Source organism: Microcebus murinus, chromosome 21 (genome assembly GCF_040939455.1).
Source record: "Microcebus murinus isolate Inina chromosome 21, M.murinus_Inina_mat1.0, whole genome shotgun sequence".
NCBI lineage: Eukaryota > Metazoa > Chordata > Mammalia > Primates > Cheirogaleidae > Microcebus > Microcebus murinus.
Genome location: NC_134124.1, coordinates 10,398,942 through 10,419,271, shown reverse-complemented (window position 1 = coordinate 10,419,271; position 20,330 = coordinate 10,398,942). Strand labels below are relative to the sequence as shown.

At 43.3% G+C, this 20,330-nt stretch overlaps 1 protein-coding gene across 3 annotated transcripts in view; it reads right to left on the bottom strand.

Annotated features, from left to right (window-relative positions):
- The window catches only part of ARHGAP26 (Rho GTPase activating protein 26), a 427,310-nt gene that overhangs the window by 204,400 nt on the left and 202,580 nt on the right, over positions 1-20,330 (bottom strand). For all 3 annotated transcript variants that reach the window (XM_075996167.1, XM_012748774.3, XM_012748778.3), the window contains exon 12: positions 5,211-5,247. In XM_075996167.1, coding sequence (XP_075852282.1) covers positions 5,211-5,247 — 37 coding nt within the window. The remainder of the gene's footprint in view (positions 1-5,210; positions 5,248-20,330) is intronic.

The window sequence follows — 20,330 nt, the reverse complement described above, 5'->3', positions numbered from 1 at the left end:
TATTAGATTGGTTTTTGAATTTAATATTTAAGGATTAATTTAGCCAAGAAAACACAAGACCTCTAGGCAGAGAACTAAAATTCTAATAAAGAACACTGGCCATCTCAATAAATGGAAAGACATTCAAAGTTCCTGGAGGAGATGGCTTATTGTTGTAACACTATCAATTTTCCCCAAAATTAATCTGTACAAGTCAAAGCAATCCCACATTAAAATTTTATTTCATGAGGAACTTATTAAACTTATTACAGAATTTATAAAGAGGGATAAAGGGCTACAAATGGCTAAGGCAACCCTTAAAAAGAAAAGTAAAGAGAGGAGACCTAACCGATATTAAGACTTGCCTCAAAGTCATATTAAAACTGGAGAGGTATTGGCACAAATGGTAAAATGGACCAAAGAAACAGAATAAAGGGCTCACAGACAGAACTCACAGATGCAAACCCAATATTCAAGAAAGCTAGCACTGCAAATCAACGTGGGAAAGAATGGATAGTTAATAACAGATGCTGGTTAGAAAACTGACCTTCACATGCTTAAAAATAAAACTGGATCTTCATGAAACATCACATGCAATGGCAGGTATCAGCTGGATTAGGAACTTAAACACGACACACTCATAAAGCCAATAAAAGAACACATAGGTTCATCTCTTTGTGACATGGGTCAGAAAGTACTTCTTCAAAATACAAAACACAAAGTACTTCTGCAAAATACTTGAAAATCATAAACCAGAAGGCCAAAAAAAAAAAAAAAACAGAATTTGAATATATAAAAAGTAAGGCTGTAGAATTGAGGAAGAACATACAGATTATAATAGACAAATGACAAAAGTGGAACATATATTTAAAATATCTAAAACTCACAAGGGATTAATATCTAGACTATAGAAGGAACTTTACAAATCAACAAGAAAATGATGATAACTTAAATTTTTTAAAAAATGGGCCAGGGACATGAACTGGGCAATGAGTAGAAGAGAAAACCCAGTAAACTCATAGGCATTTGAATAGATGCTCAAACTCATTAATTATCAGAGAAATACAAATTAAAACAACAATGAGCTATCATTTTGCACCTATCAGATTGGCAAAAAATTATTAATAGAAAGTGGAACAATGGCAGGAGTTGGCAAGAACGGAGACATCTGCATGTAGCGCTGGTATGCACACCCTCTGACCACCAATTCTCCCAAAGAAATTCTCACACAAGAGGACGTGCACACGGATGTCAGCTGTGGTGTTGCCAGTGATGAGGAGGAGTCGGGGGCTTGAGGGGAAGAAGCACACCTCCATGACAACACATACACAGTGTTGCACACCATGAAGTATGCCCAGAGCAACCATGCATGGCTCCTGACACAGCGAGGAGGGAACAAAGTGAGCAACTGTGAACAAGACACACCCCATTTATATACCTGAAGAGCACAGGTGGATAAAGGAGAACACATTTTTCAACAGCAGATTTTAAAAGTGTACATTAGAAGGATGGCCTAAAGGGGAGGAAAGGCATAAGAGCAGGGAAAAGAATTAAATGAATGGGCAATATACATAACCTTAACATTTGTACCCCCATAATATGCTGAAATAAAATAAAATAAAGTCATTTTGGTAGGCCAAAATAATAATAATAATAATAATAATAAATGAATGAATAAATGAAATGAAACAAACTGAAAGGATAAACAAAGGCATCCAGGGACCTGTGAAGATACCGTGCCCCTGAACAGGGGAATGTGATGAATTCAATCCTCTGAATCTGAGATGCAAACTGAGAATAGAGAAGAAAAGAGGAAAGGAAAAGGCTCTGCAAAGAAATGTGCATGTATTTATCTGCTGCCATCCTCTCCCTGGCAACTGGGTCACTTGGAAAATACCAGCAGCTGATAGACATTATTTATGGCCCCGTTCTATACCCCACAGGCACTGTATGCCCAGAGAGAAACGTCAAGATTAAAGCAACACATTCACAAGTTTCCCCAAAGGAATTTCCTTTTGCTATCTTCTTCTTTAAAACATTCTGGCTCTGTGATAAAATGTTTGCATTTGAATTCCCACCAAAACATTTTCTAGAAAGGAAAACGCTAGACATCTGGAATTTGGACATCTGGAGATTTGGTGAAAGGAGCAATGTGCCACTCTTAAATTCGTATCGGACTGACTTTCGGTTGCGGCATAAACAGAAAGAGGGCTGCAGAGCAATCCAGACCCTGGGCAACAGTGCCGCCTGTGGCAGAGGAGCCCGGTGGGTGTGAGAATGGGGTGAGATCACAAATCACTGCCGTCAGCAGATACCAGGAGTACAGCCTCAAGGGGGAGGGGGAGCAAAGCACTTGCGTGATGTGGAAAAAGGGTCTGAATGTCCAACAAGGTGAGGAAGCTCCAAAGCAGACCACTCCTGTGCTTTTGCCAGCTTGGAAATCAATGAGTAATAATACCTTGGAAAAATAATTCCTAGCTAAACTATTCCTGAAAAAGTGGCCAATATTTTTTACCCCATCTTTTCCCCTCCTGCTTGCCAGATGAAAGGGTAAGCATTTGAAGAATCGTTTGACACCCATGGCAAGCAGCTCTCCTCACTCTGTGGGATACAAAAAGCAAAGCATTTCTGTTTTCTAAAATGGAACTCTTTGTAGTGCTCTTCTCTTAAGGGAGGTAGAATATTCTTGTGTTTAACAGTGGAGCTTTGGGTGTAAGACAGAACTTAGACTAAATTGAGCCCTCTGAGCTTACTAGCCTCAATTTCCTCAGCTACAAAGTAGGTCAAGAGTAGCTGTCTCACAGGGTGTTGCAAGCATTAAATGAGCTAATGTATGTAAAACATCCTTAGTGTCTGACATGTAGTAAGTGGTCACTTAATGCTACCTTTTAATAGCTATTATTGGGAAATATCTTCTCATAGTAGACACTGCAAACCACAGAGAAATATTTAAAATACAAGGTCATCAATGTCTCCCAATAATCCACCCTCTATCCGGATTGAGATTTTGATGATAATAAATTCATCTGCAGACTTTCTTCTATCACATAGCTGGAGGAATCAAATAATTTATATTTATACTCAGATATTTATATAAAAAATTTATATAATATACATTGTTCTATAGCCTAATTTTTAAAAAATTCAATGAACAATATACTGTGGGTGCCATTTCTGCAAATATATATAGATCTCCCTTGTTCTTTTTGAAGGTGCTGTGTGCTGTTCCATAGTTTGCTTAACCAGCTCCCCATTGGATATTTAGATGGTCTCTAATTCTTTATTGTTATCACCAGTGCTCCAAAGGATTTCTTTGTTGCACAAACATCTTTGCACTCTATTTCTTTAGCATGACTGCTGAGCCAAAGGACGGTCGCTTTTTTAAGGCTTCCAAAACATATTCCCCAAATGCCTGGCAGACATGGCAGAACCAGGTGGCATGCCCAAAAAGAGAATTGTGGCTGTCCTTCAAATCTACTGGCACTTATCTCAAGCTGAGAAGCAGGTTCCAAAGGTCACAAGTTACAGGTGAACTTATGGCGGGTCTTATCCATTCACATGCATCTCCTCCTCCCCTCGCCCCAAGCTCAGGGGCCTTTTATTATGGAAGCCGAGTGTCACAGGTTGGGGCCTGCTGGGGGCATTTGATAGTGTAGCCTGCATGGCACCCATCCCCTCTGGTCCTCCTGGCTTCCCTTATTTCCCTATGGGAAACTACCTGCTCCCATTTTGTGTAGTTGTTTTTTTTTGTTGTTTCCATAAGAAACTCCATGCAAATGGATTGATTATTCAGGACTTTTGAACCTGTCTATCAAGGTGTGCAATTTTCCCCTGGGTGGGCCCAAGTTCAACCAACTTGATGCTATCTTTCCTGGGAGTCTGAATCTTCAGAAGGGTGAGGCTAGGACTATAATCAGCAGGGCTAGATCAGCCTGCACATGCTGTCCAGAAGACCCTTCTCATTGGTTCTGGGGTCTCCAGAGCAGGTCTGTCTTCAAGCCTGGTTCTTTGGCTCTTCTACCTTACTGTGAGTTATCATACAGCCTCCCATTTTCCTTCGTTACAGTTAATGCTGGAATTTTTGCCTCAGCCAGAGTTGACTTCAGATGTTCTAAAATAATCCTAACTGATCGGGGTTGGGGTTGGGGGGAATGACTTTGTTTCCTGGAATAGTAAAATTTCCCTTGTTCAACTTTTGAGGGGAAAAAAAACCATTTCTTCCTCTCATAAAAGCCTCTCTACCTATCAATAACAGCCATTTCAAATGGCTTGATATTTTATATATAACACCTAGTAGAATTTGTATTTTAAAGGGAAGGAAAGGAGGGAAAAAAAAACTCTGTGCTAGAATAACTTTCACCAAAAAATAGCTTACCCTTTTGTCCACATGAAAAGGCACTGTTCGACTGACTTTCCTAACGCTACCGGAATTCACAGTAGGGCTAACTTTTGGATCCTTTCTTCCAAGTGGATTTTACAAAGCGAATCTGAGGCAAGGGTGCAGGATTTCCTTTGTACTCTCGCAGCAACCTGGAAAGAGTTTGTCTTCCCTCCTGGCCAGCAAGGAGGGAATCAGCCCAAACACTCGACTAGTAGCAGTTTCATTTGAGTCCTTTTGCCTTTACAAGGTTACTGGTGCCCTTGGAAATCACGATTAACCAGAGTGCTCGGAGCCAGCAGCAGGGGAAAAGTACCATATAGCCTGCAGAGGCTTCCTGGGGGCTTCTATCAAAGCGGAATGCTATTCTCGAATTCCCCATCGCCACTCTTTCCTCCCATACAGGCTAGGAAGAAAACACCTAAGACAGTTAGTGCCTCTCCAGTTTTTTGAGTGACACTGCCCAGGAGGCCAGGGCAATGCCGGCTCTCCCACAGGATGAAGCTCTTGGGAAGTTGGGCATCACTGTACTTAAGTGACTTCTGCGTGGTGATCGGAGCTATAGTCTTAAGAAGACCTAGGATTCAGTGAGATAATGTACGCGAGGATGCTGTGTAGAGTGTGAAGGGTTATTTAAATGCAAGGTGTCATTACAGCCCTGACAGCCAGGTGCCCTTAAGGCCCCTCTGGAGTCTCTGGTAGAGAGTCGGGGTAGAAGCATCTCACACTGCGCTCAGAAAATGGGGCCAACCCAACATGCCCACAGCACCTCCTGGTGGTGCATCCCGGGAGCAGCAACTTCTCAAAGCCCACACCCAACCCCAGCTGCAGAAAATCACCCAAGGGTACTTACTCGCTTCGCTCTGACTGTCTTTGTTCGAGTTGTAGACCTGGAAAATAGAAATAAAAATTTATTTGTGTGCACTTTATACCACGCTACACGTTTATTGCAGAAAACCAGTACTTCCCCCCTTTTCCATAGTTTGTGCTATAAGATGGAAGGCAATTTCTGGCCCCCAAATATGTACCCCTCTAATAATTATCCACTTCTCAGCATTGACTTCAGTTGTTCTTATGTGTATACCAAATCTTCTGTGAAACTTTATTGTGTAAAAATCGTATTTCATCTTTTTAAAAAAGCAAATAAACTTATATGTGTACATAAACAAAAAGGAGACAATTTTAAAAATAAGTTACAAATCATTAAGCATTAACTATGTACCAGGCAACATACTAAGCAATTTACATGAATTATCTCAAATAATTTACACAATTCAGTAGGGTAAGAGCTGTTATTATCCTTTTTGGGGAGACAGAGTCTTGCTTTGTCGGCTAGAGTGCAGCGGCATCATCAGAGGTCACTGCAACCTCAAACTCCTGGGCTCAAGCGATCCTCCTGCCTCAGCCTCCTGAGAAGTTGGCACTACAGGCATGTGGCACCACACCCAGCTAGTTTTTCTGTGTGTGTGTGTGTGTGTGTGTGCGCGCGTGTGTGTTTTTTCTGTTTGTTTGTTTGTATTATAGAGAGATTAGGTCTTGTTCTTGCTCAGGCTGGTCTTGAACTCCTGACCTGAAGCCATCCTCCTGCATCTGCCTCCCACTATATCACTGTTTTACACATAGAGAATCTGAGGCTTACAGTGGTTAACTAATGTCTCACAGGTAGTTAGTGGCAAAGTCAGAACAAACTGTTAACTGCTAACATTGAGGAATGGGAGTATGTACTTTTTACTTTTTTAATGTTATAGGGCAATATATCACATTTATAATAAAAGCCCATTAAATGATTTATATAAATCATAAAAACATAAAGTGCCCCAACATAGAAAAGGAAAATGCCCCAGTATAAAATAGAAAATGGCATACTGCAAGAGTCAACAGCTTTTTCGATAAAGGGCCAGACAGTAAATGGTTTAGGCTTCGTGGGCCAAGAAACAAAAATCAATGACATCATATAAGTACTTATATAATAAGTGAGAAAACAAATTTCCAAAAAATTTTTGACAAAATTCAAAATAATTGTGTATGATTTTTTTAAATACAAGTCTACCAATCAGAAGAATGGATTTTTTTTTCAGAACAATAACATTTAGCTTAAATGGGGTTCAAAGTTAGTATTCCCTATCATCAAATCAATCGCAAATGTTCATCTGTAAATGCAATGCGTGACTCACAGGCTATGCAACAGCCGACAGTAGGCTGCATGTGGTCTGTGAACCACAGTTTGCCCATCTCCGATATGCTGTCACTATTAAAAATAAGATGAAACCTCTGCCTAAGAAAATAATAAAAAAAAAAAATCATCCTGCCCAAACCCTTCTTTGGTGGTTAAGGTTCTATAGGTATAGAAAGGGATGAAGCTGATCATCATAGCTTAAAATACATATGTATCTCCCAAGTGATTTTACTGTGTTTCCCCGAAAATAAGACCTACCCATAAAATAAGCCCTAGCAGGATTTCTAAGCATTTGTACAATAGAAGCCCTACCCCGCGAAAATAAGACCTAGTGATTGGCGTGGCTACGCAGCGCATCTGCACAACCCATGCATTTTGACGCGGAGCGGTAAAGAAGACGAGCAGCCCTTCTCATCTGCCCCATGAGAGCTCCAGTGCTTGACATGAGACACTGGGGCCAATGGTTCTAAAGGAAAAAGAGTCGCAAGAAATTCAGGATGGAATTCGGGTTAGGAGAGTTATGATGATGTTCCAGAAGAAGACGACTTAACTATATTTGAATAAATGTAGATTGTTGTACCATACTTAAAAAAAAAAAAAAAACAGGCCGGGCGCTGTGGCTCACGCCTGTAATCCTAGCTCTTGGGAGGCCGAGGCGGGCGGATTGCTCAAGGTCAGGAGTTCAAAACCAGCCTGAGCAAGAGCGAGACCCCGTCTCTACTATAAATAGAAAGAAATTAATTGGCCAACTGATATATATATAAAAAATTAGCCGGGCATGGTGGCACATGCCTGTAGTCCCAGCTACTTGGGAGGCTGAGGCAGAAGGATCACTCGAGCCCAGGAGTTTGAGGTTGCTGTGAGCTAGGCTGACGCCACGGCACTCACTCTAGCCTGGGCAACAAAGCGAGACTCTGTCTCAAAAAAAAAAAAAAAAAAAAGAAAAAAAAACACATCCCCTGAAAATAAGCCCTAGAGTGTCTTCTTGAGGAAAAATAAATATAAGACCCTGTCTTATTTTCAGGGAAACACGGTAATGGCTACTCTCAATTGAGAACCACTTATTGAACCCCTAAAGGAACTAAGTCAAGCATCTCTGAAAAGAGAGCCATGAAAGACAGCCACAGTTTTTACCTGTGAATAAATATGACTGGGAATAGCTGGTCGAGAGCTGGGCAATGGGTCCCGCTTGACTCTTTGTGTCCCTGGGTAAGTTTCTCACCCTCTCTGGGTCTCTACTGCCTCATCTGTAAACTGAAGGAATCACCCAAGAAGGTCTTTGATTCATCAAACTCTAAATATAACAAATCATCCCATTTTATTATTAATTTTCTAGAGCAGACTAAAGCTACACAGCCACTTATTAAAGGTTAGAGAGATGAGGACAAAGGGAACAGGTTTCTGCACTTAACGAGGATTGTCTGATGAATGAAAAGACGTCGGTGCATACACTTAAAAGTTCTAATGGTTAGGAGTCAAGAGATTTTGATTCTGGCTGGCGTTTCACCATTGATAACTTCATCTTGCTGAACTTTAGCTTCTTCGTCTATAAAATGACGGTGAGGAAAGCTACTCTGCCTACCTCTTCCAGGGCTGCTGTGAGCATCGAATGAGATGGTGAAGAAGAAACATACCGAAACAGCACAACACAAAAGCAAGTGCTTTGGGTTACACTACCAGGAAAAGAAACGCTTAATATTCTCAGAATTTGGGGGGAAAGACAAAAATCACCACACAGTCTAGCTGGAGGCTGCCGCAGAGATTATGCTAATCTCTGCCTGTGACAGAGGGGACACAGTTGCCTGTTCTCCCTCAGCTGCATCTCCGTCATCTACATAAAAGAAGAACTTGGACTAGATCATGGTTTTCAGACTGAGCTCCACAGCATCTGTACAAACTAGGACTGCCCAAAGAGTTGAGAGAGAAGCTAAGACCCCAGGTGACCAAATGTCCCCTTCCCTTTGTTCTCACTGGTTTTACTTATGTGGCTATCAAACAAGGGGATACTGGCTTTGAAAAGTTTGAAGACTCCTTCTATTCTTTTGAGACAGAGTCTCACTCTGTTGCCCTGGCTAGAGTCCCCTGGCATCAGCCTAGCTCACAGCAACCTCAAACTCCTGGGCTCAAGAGATCCCACTGCCTCAGCCTCCCGAGTAGCTGGGACTACTGGCATGCGCCACCATGCCCGGCTAATTTTTTCTAGATATTTTTATTGGCCAATTAATTTCTTTCTATTTTTAGTAGAGATGGGGTCTCGCTCTTGCTCAGGCTGGTCTCAAACTCCTGACCTTGAGCGATCCTCCCGCCTTGGCCTCCCAGAGTGCTAAGATTACAGGAGTGAGCCACCACGCCCTGCCTGAAGACTTCTTGAATGGGTAATTTCCAAAGTTGTGTGCAACTCTCATTCATTTGTTTATTCATTCACACATCTGGCACATATTTACTGAGTGCCTACAATAACCGGGCAGTGTTCTAGGTGCTGAGAATACAGATGAGCTAGTCAACTACGATCTCTGCTCTCGTGGACCTTTCCCATCAGTGGAGAAAACAGACATAAGCAGATGCACCAATGTGGTTGCTTCAAATATTGGTAAGTCCAATAGAGAAAGTTTAAAAAAAAAAAAGAGAGAGAGAGAGAGAGAGAGTATTGAGGACGTGAGGCGGGGAAAAGCATCTCTGCAGAGGTGACATTTGCAGGAGACCTGAATGATGAGAGAGGAACTTCTTGGGAAGACCTGGGCGTCGGTGCCAACAAAAAAATGCAGGTCCGAGCGATGGGGAAAGCATGGCTTTCTGAGGAAAGAGGCCAGCGTGGTTGGCGATCGGTGCAGGATAGGGATGGAGAAGGGCAGAAAATGAAGATGGGGGGGGGAGCGAGTGACCCTGCAGGGCCTTGTGGCCTGTGAGTGACGTGGACAGCCCTGTGATGGCTGGGACCAGCAATCCAAGGTGACTTCACCAACCCTGGGAAGCTTGATAAGGGAAGTACAAATGAAAAGATCATATTTTGGCAATTATTTTTTTCAGCCACCCTTGATCACTCCATTTCTCCCATTAAATTCAAACATTCTATCCAAGAGAAACTTGCTTCTGTTTATAAATGGCAAAACCCAGAAGAAATAGTAAAATGTAGGGCTCCTGGCCCTCCTTAATTAGGAGGTGAGTTTACACCCAACTACTTTCCTTCAAGGTTTCCTGGGTCTCGGGAGACCTCTTCCTGGGCCACCCAAACGTTCCCTGAACTGCAGAAGCATGGCCAACGAGCCAAGGCACCAGAAACATGTGCCTGCCCGATCCTCAGAGGTAAGGCCATTAATCTCTGCCTGCTTTTGGTAAATGAGCCAAAGAGAATGAGCTTTGAAATTAGCTAACAAGCCGTGCTCACCAAGACTGCATGACTAAAAGGCTCTATGAGGAAGGCCCAGGGTAGCGGAGCAGCTCAGCATCACAGAGGCCAGATGGTGGCACGGTGACAGCACTAAGCAGGAATGGCTTTGTTTACCTAGCACTTACCAAGAGCCACACATGACAACCTCTAATCGTTGTAATCGCCACATGGATTAGGTCTAGCGTAATTCAAGTTTGACAGATATGGAACCCAGAGAGGTTACGTAGTTTATCTAAGGACACAGAGCTGTAAGTGGTGTACTGTTCTATCTTGCCTCTACAGTGATGTTCCAATACCTTTTTACCTTTCCAGGCAGTGGCAAATGCACACAACTACCAAGACACTCCAGTGGCAGATATTATGGTTCATAAATACTTCCTATAATGGCAGAAGCCAAAGGGCATCCAATTCCCCCTTTAGAAATGCTCAATCCTAGGCCGGGCACAGTGGCTCATGCCTGTAATCCTAGCACTCTGGGAGGCCGAGGCAGGCGGATCGCTCAAGGTCAGGAGTTCGAAACCAGCCTGAGCAAGAACAAGGCCCTGTCTGTACTAAAAATAGAAAGAAATTAATTGGCCAACTGAAAACATATAGAAAAAATTAGCCGGGCATGGTGGCGCATGCCTGTAGTCCCAGCTACTCAGGACTGAGGCAGCAGGATTGCTTGAGCCCAGGAGTTTGAGGTTGCTGTGAGCTAGGCTGACGCCACGGCACTGTAGCCGAGGTAACAGAGTGAAACTCTGTCTCAAAAAAAAAAAAGAAAAGAAAAGAAAAGAAATGCTCAATCCTTCTTCTATAGATCTCATAGATGCCCAGTAGCAGAGTGGTGTTCAGAGGCAAGAGCAATGTCCTGAAATAACAGGTCTCTTTAACCATGGCTCTGTCTTGTGATTAGCAGAGTATCTCAGATTTGCAAGCTTCCAGATGAGCCTCTCAGGAGCATCTACTTTAACAGGATAGAACCCAACTCTCCAGGGTCAATGTGAGGGGACAAGCATCACTAAGCAATGCTCCTTGGAAGATTGAAACACTTAATGCACCTCCTAACAACTCGGCTTAGGCTAAAGGCTATCTGTCCTGCTTAGCCAGAGTATTCTAAAACCTACCATATTAAAGTGCCTTAGCCCTCTGGCTTTATATACTGTGTTTCTGCTAAATATTGCACAAAAAGATTTGTTAAAATGTTCATGCCAGTTAATATCTGTTCTCAAATATATGCTTCCAGAGAAGAGAAATTACATGAGTTTACTTTATCTTTTCAGGGTCCATCCAAGAGTTATCAAGGAATAATCACAAGAGATATAATAATTTAATAGCACTGATGATGACAAAAGCCCTACTGTGTGTCAGACACCACGGCAACCATTCTGTATGCATTATCTTGTTCAGTCCTCACACCAGCCCAATGAATCCCATCATAGAGATGAGAAAACTGAGGCATTAGAGAAGTTAGGTCACTTGCCTAAGGTTAGACAACTGGAAATGGGCAGATTCCAGACAGGGACTCCTATAGTCTGTCCCCAGAGCCCAAGCACTTAACCACTAACCACATGATAAATAAGATACTGCCATGACGACGACGACGATGATGATGATGGTGATGAGATGCCATGGGCAGTTAGGGCAGTGAAAGAAAGAACTGGAAGAAAGAAAGAACTTGCCCTGAGTCAGAGGGAACATGAAACTGGGAATGGTCTTCTGATTCCAGCCTGGAGCATTCACCACTACCCCAGGCAACCCAGCTGGCATCTAACGTAGAAGTAACACTCCACATTTTCTCCGACCCACAGGGTTTGATCCTGAAAATAAACAGCGAGGCAGGGCCGTGGGGTCTCTGATACAAATCACAGGGCATCACAATTCTACGGGTCCTTACCCAGAAGCTACAATGGGAATACAATTTAATAAATCAAAGGAGGGTGAAGAAAGCCTTTATATGCTTCTCCTCTGCACCAAGATGTGATTTTGCAATAAACTCTGCTCACTGCTGAGCCAATTCAATTTACATGTCCCTAGAGAATGAAGAGAGGATACACAGAGTCATCTGGATTCCCAGAATTTTTCTCGGGTAACCTTTATTACGATTATCTAAGCCATACTGAGAAAGCACAAAAAGACTTTTAAAAAAAGCACACACACAGAAATTAAAGACGTAAGTAAAGCAATAATTAGATGAAACACTCTAACCTTTCCCTTTCACAGACAGCTACATTAGCACTTGGCCACACCACACTTGGGATCAAAATATGCACAAAACGAAGGTGTTAGAGAAGGAGGTTCCCAGGCAAATTTATTTAAATGGGAAACTGATTATTTAATTAAACTGATGCTCCTATCTAAACTGCACCATCTTTATCTGAGCTCACACCCAAACTCCAGGAGTCCCTGAAGTTTCTTCCAGGTAGTCTGGGATATCTCAATCTCTCCCACCTGGTTGTTCCTCTGATTCACCAGCGTAGAGACACACTGGATAGAGCTGCATGCCAACATCTTAAAACACTGCACGAGCTGGTTCTACACCATCACACATCATCTTGTCCCCTCCCTCTGTGTGACAACATGAGGCCACCATCACTAGTGCTTGTTCTTTTGAACTATTTCCACCAGTGGTGACAGATCTGCAGTCATCTGCTGCTCAGGTTCAAAGTCCAGTTTTATTATTTATTGGTTCTACATACACATCACTTATCACCCCTAGACCTCAGTCTTGCCATCTGTAAAAGGGGGACACTAGCATCTCCTACCCTCTTAGGGTTGTTGTGAGAATTAAATGGAATAAGAGATGTAAAATATTTAACCCAGAACATACAATGTAAGTTCTATGGCCCATAAAACACTCTAAAAAGATTAACTTTTATCGTCATCACTGGCATCCTTTTCTTCAAACTTTTTGTTTAAAAAACAAAACAAAACACCTCTCCTGGTGACAGAAGGTTACCCACTATAGGATACATGGCTAAGGATGAGAATGTAGTTTGAGGGACCCCATGTGGCATTGATCTCATCAGCACTGAAATATAACCAACTGAAACTAATTAAGTGTCTAAGGTAAAGGAAAGGAGACAATCCAAGGTCAACTTTTAGAGCAATGGTCTTCAACTTTTTCAAAAAAAAAACAGCAATCAAAAATAAAAACAGCCACCCACCAACAACCACTTTTTCACTACCAATTATGTGTCAGGCACCATACTAAGCGTTGACAGGGGTTATTTTATTTCATCCTCAAGTCTACGGGGTGCTACCACTGCCTCTATGTCATGTCATCATATAGATTGATTAGCTTTTTAACAGTTACGCAGCTAGCAAGTTACAGAGCCAGGATCTGAACTAGGCAGAGCCCTTTAGACTAGAGCCTGGACGGAACCACAACTTCATACAACTTCCCCACCCAGTCCTGCCTTCCAGCGGAAAAACAGCCTGGTAATTAACAAAGAACTCAAAAGAAGCTAAGCAGTAATTAAAACGGTAACAATGCAATCATTATGTAAGAACAAAATTTCCACCCAATTGAAACATAACAGTAACTCTAATTAATACAAGTGCAGCAGTAACTGAAAACCACAAGCAGCTTGAGACACTTCAGGATGCCCAAAACATCCTTCCTAAAAACTACGAGCACATACAGAGAGAACGGGCCAGTCCGTGCTGCCAAGCACCGTGCGGATTTCTCAGCCGAGCACCACACACGAATTTTCGGCAAACTCTAACGACAGGCTAAATTTGGGAACTTTTAAATCAAACCCTTGTGAAATTACTAGTAAGGCACCCTTGGTCTGTGAAATGCCACCTTGAAAACCCAATAATCGACGTGATTTCTTTTGGACCACGAGGAACTCTCTTTCTCACGGGTGTGCCACGGGCCATCCTTGGAAAAGCTTTTGGGAAGGAACTGTTTGCATCAGAAGCATGTCGGGATAAAATCAGCTTGGAGTAAAGAAGGACGTGTGTCACTTCCAGGAGTCAGAGCTTGGGGGCTAGGTGGCTCCTCCTCCAGCCATCAGAAAAGTGCCTCTCATCACCACGGTCTGAGTGATGAGACGTGCTCCAGGGAGTAGAAGTAAGGTGGCTGTGGTCACTTTTCCATTTCTGAGCTACCAATGCTCGCCTTGGCTTTCCCTTTCCCTTGCTACCAGCGCTGCACCTGCTGTCTGCCTTGGGGAGGCTCTCTCAAAAGTGAAGCCAATGAATGCATGTATGACGGCACTTCCCAATGACCCATTCCTGAACGGATGTCAAGGCCTTGCTCTTGCCCTGAAGAATTATACATGAAGAGGGTTGAGTAACTGTACACTCAAAAAAAAAAGTCTGGACCGGACAAATAGTTTTTGAGTAGAAAGAATAAGAGCAAAACAAAAATAAAAACAATTTTTTTTTAAATCCCCATGCTGGAGTTGATAAGGACACTGCATTGGACGGATCTGCCGTGTCCAGGTGCCAACGTCTGGCAAATTCGCTATGAATCTTTACCGTACAGAGGAATGGAAATATACAGTTCAGGTCTTACTATCAGAAAACAGATTTGTCTTATTGGGCTTAACTCGGGCTATCAAAATCCCTCTCGTAGCCATTTATGTGCCATGCTCCAGCCCTGCATATTAGTTCTACAGTTGCCAGGTGACGATAAATGGCACTAATAGTTTCAGAGCCCACGGTGGCACTGGGGAGCTCGGAAAGAGGGACTACGGGTTCCTGTCCTTGATGGTACTGAGTCCCCTCCCCTGTGCAGCCGGAAGCACCTTAGAATGCAGCCCGTCTCTTAGAAAATGGCCCAGCAAAAAGTGACCCAATGCCTGAGCTCCTAGAGCTCTTTGGATAAAGAGTCTTTGGACAGCCCCAGAAGCCTTCCTGCTGGTGAATAAAAACCGCTGCGTGCTGTTCAACATGATCACGACAATGATGATGAGTAGGAAAATAAACTTTCCTTTCCATCAGTTCAAGCACTGCCTGCTGCTTTGTACTTTATGAATACAAAGAGCTTGTCTCCTCTTTGTATCATTCCTCAGTAAAGCTGGGGAAAGCAAAGTGCTCTGGACACCTGTGACTACTGCTGCTCAGCATCCACGTCCCTCTGTTGCTAGGGACGCCACCCTCATTTTCCTTGGGGAGCCACGCCCCAAGTCATCGTGGTCTGGGCGGGGCTGATGCTAATTCCACGTTCAGGTTTGGCCAGTGGGATCTAGACTATGCCCCCTAGGGCGCCTGTGATTCGCCCCAGGCCCACGCGGCCAACAATGCTCGCTTTTAATACTTTACAATACACCATAACTGCTGGAAATGAGGCCTTGTGTCGCTACGAGAACAGGACACATGCCTGGAGATTTTGAGGCCAACTCTGCCACCACATAGGCAAAGCCTTGAGTAGAAAAGGTCAAACAAAGGGCAGCAGAGCCCTGCCATGAAGGGAGATTGGATCTCGACGGGATCGTTTGAGCCCTTTTTATCTAAATAGAGCTGAAGCCCATCCCTGCTCTTCCCAAGGTGAACCAATAACACCCTCTTTATTTTTATTTTTTAGCTGTGCTTCTATTGCTTACACCCAAAAGTTGTAACAAATACAAAAAAAAAAAAGTGCATGAGAGAAAAGTCTACTTGAGCTTTGTAGAGGATTCTAGAACGAAAGGGCCAAATGTGCAACAAAGTAGAATGGGGAAGAGACCATATCGATGCCATCCTTGAGTTTCCCCTTCCTTCTACCCCACATATCCAATCAGTTCCACGTTTTAGCAATTCTGTCAAATATGTTATTTCCCTTTTCCCTATTCCACAAAGATTTCCTAACTTACCTGAGGGCTACAGACCCCCTTCCCCTCACCCTCCTTCAACTTCCCACTGCTCTGGCAGTCTGTTCTATAGAATTTAGCACCTCCAAATATAATTTTTCATTCTTCATAATTTCTAATCTCCAACCAAATCAATCCCTTAATGACAAGGTCAGTCTTCTATGGGGCAAGGTGGGGAAGGTAGGAAGGTGTCTACCTGGCATCAAACATCAAACATAGTGCTGGGCACATATTCAATGTCTAAGTCATCGCTTCTGATTAAAGGACGAGGGGCTTAAGACATAGGATGCACATTCCTCTGTCCTGGTCAGAAGCAGGTCACAATGACCTTGACGAGCAAATCATCCTTACAGCAACGCTTTCACAATTTGAATGTTGCTGCCGCTTATTGCACGTCTCTGTGAGAAATCTCAAATTAAGCTGAGGTGACTTCAAGAGAAAAGGTGAAACAGATCCTCCTGGAGCATGTAGGTGGGAGGTTACACCCAGATGTCCAGTGAAGGGGTAAGGCCATTTATTTTAACTTCTTTTTGGACCCGGTGAATTAAGCATGAACAAAATGTCTCTGGGGTTATTGACACTGATTTGGTGCCCCACCCCCACCCCCGTGCTGGCACTTTGATTTGTGTGTTACATAAACACTGTTGCCATAGTTATAATTCAGGAAGCTTTGTTGTTTGACCTCAAGAAAAATTCAACCTCAAATCAGGATAGCACTGACTCTCTAGACCACAATAGATCATCAGAGGGTAGGATCTGCCAAATTTCTTCAAGCTTCTAGAAGGAACTACTATATTTTGGGCAACGAGCAAGCAACAAGAAGAGGAAGCGCTGCAATGTTATGCAATTTCCTTGCATTTCATATTCAGAAATCCTGAAAACCTCTATATGCAACTTCCCCCTAAGCTTTCAGCTGAAGATCGGAGTCACGGCCAATATAAACAAAAACTGGATGCAAAGGAGGAAGAAAGAAATCTAAGTAATGCACAAGTCAGAAAAGTATTTCAGGAAGTTTTTAAAGGCAGCAGAAAGGGCACCAGCGCACTCGATCTCAAACGCGTGACAGTTAAGTAGGTGGTGTGCAAGCCGACATGTATGTAGGGCGTGGCCAGGTCACAGCGTGAGGAGTCTTACGGCTCTAACGTTTCCTGGCTTCACGCTGATGCGACATTAAAGAGTAGGTGTGAACCCTCTTGTCCTTCAGCACACTGTTTTCATGGGGAGAGGAGGGATCACCCCCATCCCCTAGGAAAAAAAAACCAAATACTAAACAGAGAGCGCCTTTATGAGTTCTCTCCACCCAGCCCCAGCCCCGCCCCATGTGTTTGGAAGTAGTTAAACAGCTCCGTTAGCAGAAGAGGGAGCTTTGTTCTTTTGTGCTTTGGAAAACTGCAATGAGAAATTCCTCAGGACCGTATGCAGGATCCCAAAGCAGGATCCTCGCAAGGCTCTTCTGCCGCCCAGGCAGGGCCCTGCCCAGGAGAAACCACAGCCAGAGGGTGAGTCACGGCCCCAGGCTGCTGCCTTCAACTCCCCGACCCTCCTTCCTCCGAGGGTCCAAGGCAAAGGGCATTTATAGTGTCTTCATTGTAACTAAAGTCTGGCTGAAGTCGGACGAACTCAAAGCGCCTTCATGATCTCATTCACCCCCACAATGCCCCTCTGAGAGGCAGGAGGCAAACGTTATCCAAGCAGACACAGGGAAAGGTGACTTCCTCCTCTCCACGGACAGCTGCGAGTTCTGAGCACTGCATGTGTGTGACAGACATGTGCCTCAAAGGTGAGTTTCCTACCTCCAATCTAGAAATAACCCTGATGCCAGCCCATGTGATACAGCAAGAGGTTCTGGGAATATTCACTCTTTCATTCTACTGCTCTGAGCTGGCGGGAGAAGGCATGGATCCCTGCCTCTGTGACCCCACAGGTAATCTCAGTATTTTCCTACAACCCCCCCAAGAAGCAGAAGGGGGTTTCTAAAATGAAACTGTAGATTGCAGTATTCTTTTTGGTTCTACAGAAGTGCAGAGTTTTTAGACTGAGCCCTTCATCATTTCCACGCAGTGTGAAAGGGGGAGGGGGCTAATCGAGAGCCCCCAGAGTTTTCCCACAACGACTGGGGTGAAGCATGAGGTCGGGACCACCGAGCCCTTGGAAATGCACGTTTGTTCCTTGGTTACCCAGTATTCATTCACTGTTCCCTAGGCGACTGTGCTCTGCCCTCCTTGTGTGGGTCCGGCCCGCTCCATCCCAGGCGGAACCCACTCCATCTCTGACTCCGGGTGTAGACAGACAGGGCGATGCAGGTCAGATCAGCCAGAACAGCACATTCACTCCCAATCCCCAACACGGTAAAAAAAAAAAAAATCTCAAACATACAGAAAAGAGGACAGAAGTGACAGTGAACACTCAGACACCCAGCACTCCATTCTACGGTTCACATTTTGCTCTCATTTGCCTTATCCCGTATCTAGCCATCCATCGATCCATCTTAGCTTTGGATACATTTTGAAATGAGTTGCAGACATCAGCCCTTCTCATCTACACATTTCGGCATGCATATCATTGACTTAGCTTGAATATTTTGTCTTTTCCAAGTAAAATTTTTTTTTTTTTTTTGAGACAGAGTCTCGCTTTGTTGTCCAGGCTAGAGTGAGTGCCGTGGCATCAGCCTAGCTCACAGCAACCTCAAACTCCTGGGCTCGAGAGATCCTTCTGCCTCAGCCTCCCGAGTAGCTGGGACTACAGGCATGCGCCACCATGCCCGGCTCATTTTTTATATACATATCAGTTGGCCAATTAATTTCTTTCTATTTATAGTAGAGACGGGGTCTCGCTCTTGCTCAGGCTGGTTTTGAACTCCTGACCTTGAGCAATCCGCCTGCCTCGGCCTCCCATAGAGCTAGGATTACAGGCGTGAACCACTGTGCCCGGCCTCCAAGTAAAATTTACATACAGTGAAATATACGACACTTAAGCGTGCCAATTGAGAATTTTGACAATTTCATACACCCATGTAAGGCAAAAGCTCCACCAAGGTAGAAACATTTCCATCACCTCAGAGAATTCTCGCAGGACTCTTTCCATCTTGCACCCAACACAAACACGGGTAGCCACTGTTGGGTTTTTTTTTTTGCACTCACCATGAGTCTGGTATACTCTAGGTCATCATTTGAATAGACAACACACAATGCATGGACTCATTTATGGCTACCTTCTTTCACTTAGCATAAAGTTTCTGAGATTCATCAATGTTGTGGCATGAACCAATACAGTTGGCCCTTTTTTACTTCTAAGTAGTATATTACTGTTTGAATAGGTCACAGTTTTGTTTATGGATTCTCCTGTTCATGGACACCTGATTATTTATTCCCTATCTATGGCTATCAGAAATAAAGCTGCTCCAAATACTTATGGACAAGCCTTTTTGAGGACAAATGTGATTTCTCTTGCATAAATACCTAGGGGTGGAACTGGCAGATTATACAGTAGAGTTTCTTATTTGTTTTGTTTGTTATTATACAAGAAACTGCCAAGCCTTTTTCCAAAGTGGTCATGCTATTTCATACTGCCACCAATAACATATGAGAGTTTGAGTTGTTCCACATATTCACCGATGTTTGTCAACTTTTAATTGTGTTGTCAATCTGTTAATTTTCGCTGTTCTGGTGGGTATGTAGTAAGGAATGAGATATTTTATGGTTTTAATTTGTATCTCCCTGGTGATGAATGGTGTTGAACACTTTTTCATGTGCTTATTTGGGCATTCTGAATCTTCTTTTGTGAGGCACCTCTTCAAGTCTTTTGTCTATCTTTTAATTAAGTTGTTCTTTTTATTACTAAGTTTCATGAGCTCTCTCTACATTCTGGATATGTTCTTTGTCAAATGTGTGACATTTTTTCCTCCCATTCTACAGCTTGCCAGCTGACTTCCTTAATGGTGTCTTTTGGTCAAGTAAAGGTTTTTATTTAAATAAAGTTAATTTTCTGATTTTATTTTGTAGGGCTATTGCTTTTTGAGAGCTATTAAGAAACCATTGCAAAGACTTTGTCCTGTGTTTTCTTCTAGAGGCTTTATAGTTTCAGCTTTTATGTTTATTATCCATCTTGAATTAATTCCCCTAGTTACCCTAGTTTGTAAAACATAATTTACAGGTGCGTCTGAGTCATAGCCCATATTTGAAACTCAGCAGTTTAGAACACAAATTTAGAAACACGGAGCATTAACTTGCGTCAGTTTCCTTCTCCTTCCCCTCTTCCCAAAAAGGTGCTATATTATGGTATCCATTCATATAACCTTTGGGAGCCCTCACAATATCAACAAAACTGACGTCTGCTTCCTACCCACTCAGCTCACAAGACAGGCAATAAGTATGCTGAGCATTGTAAAGCTCTGTGCATACCCTCGAGGCTAATTTTCAGGTATTCAGCTGACTACATGGCCACCTATAGGCCTGGATCTGAATGGGCAGGGAGGCCTGGGAGCTGACAAACACGGCGGTCTTGACCGGTCACTGACTTATTTTGTGACCCTGATTCAAACCTCTTCTTCTCTGGATCTTAATTTCCTAATGCATCAAAAGAGGGGCCTAGGCTGCATGTGGTGGCTCATACCTATAATTCTAGTATTTG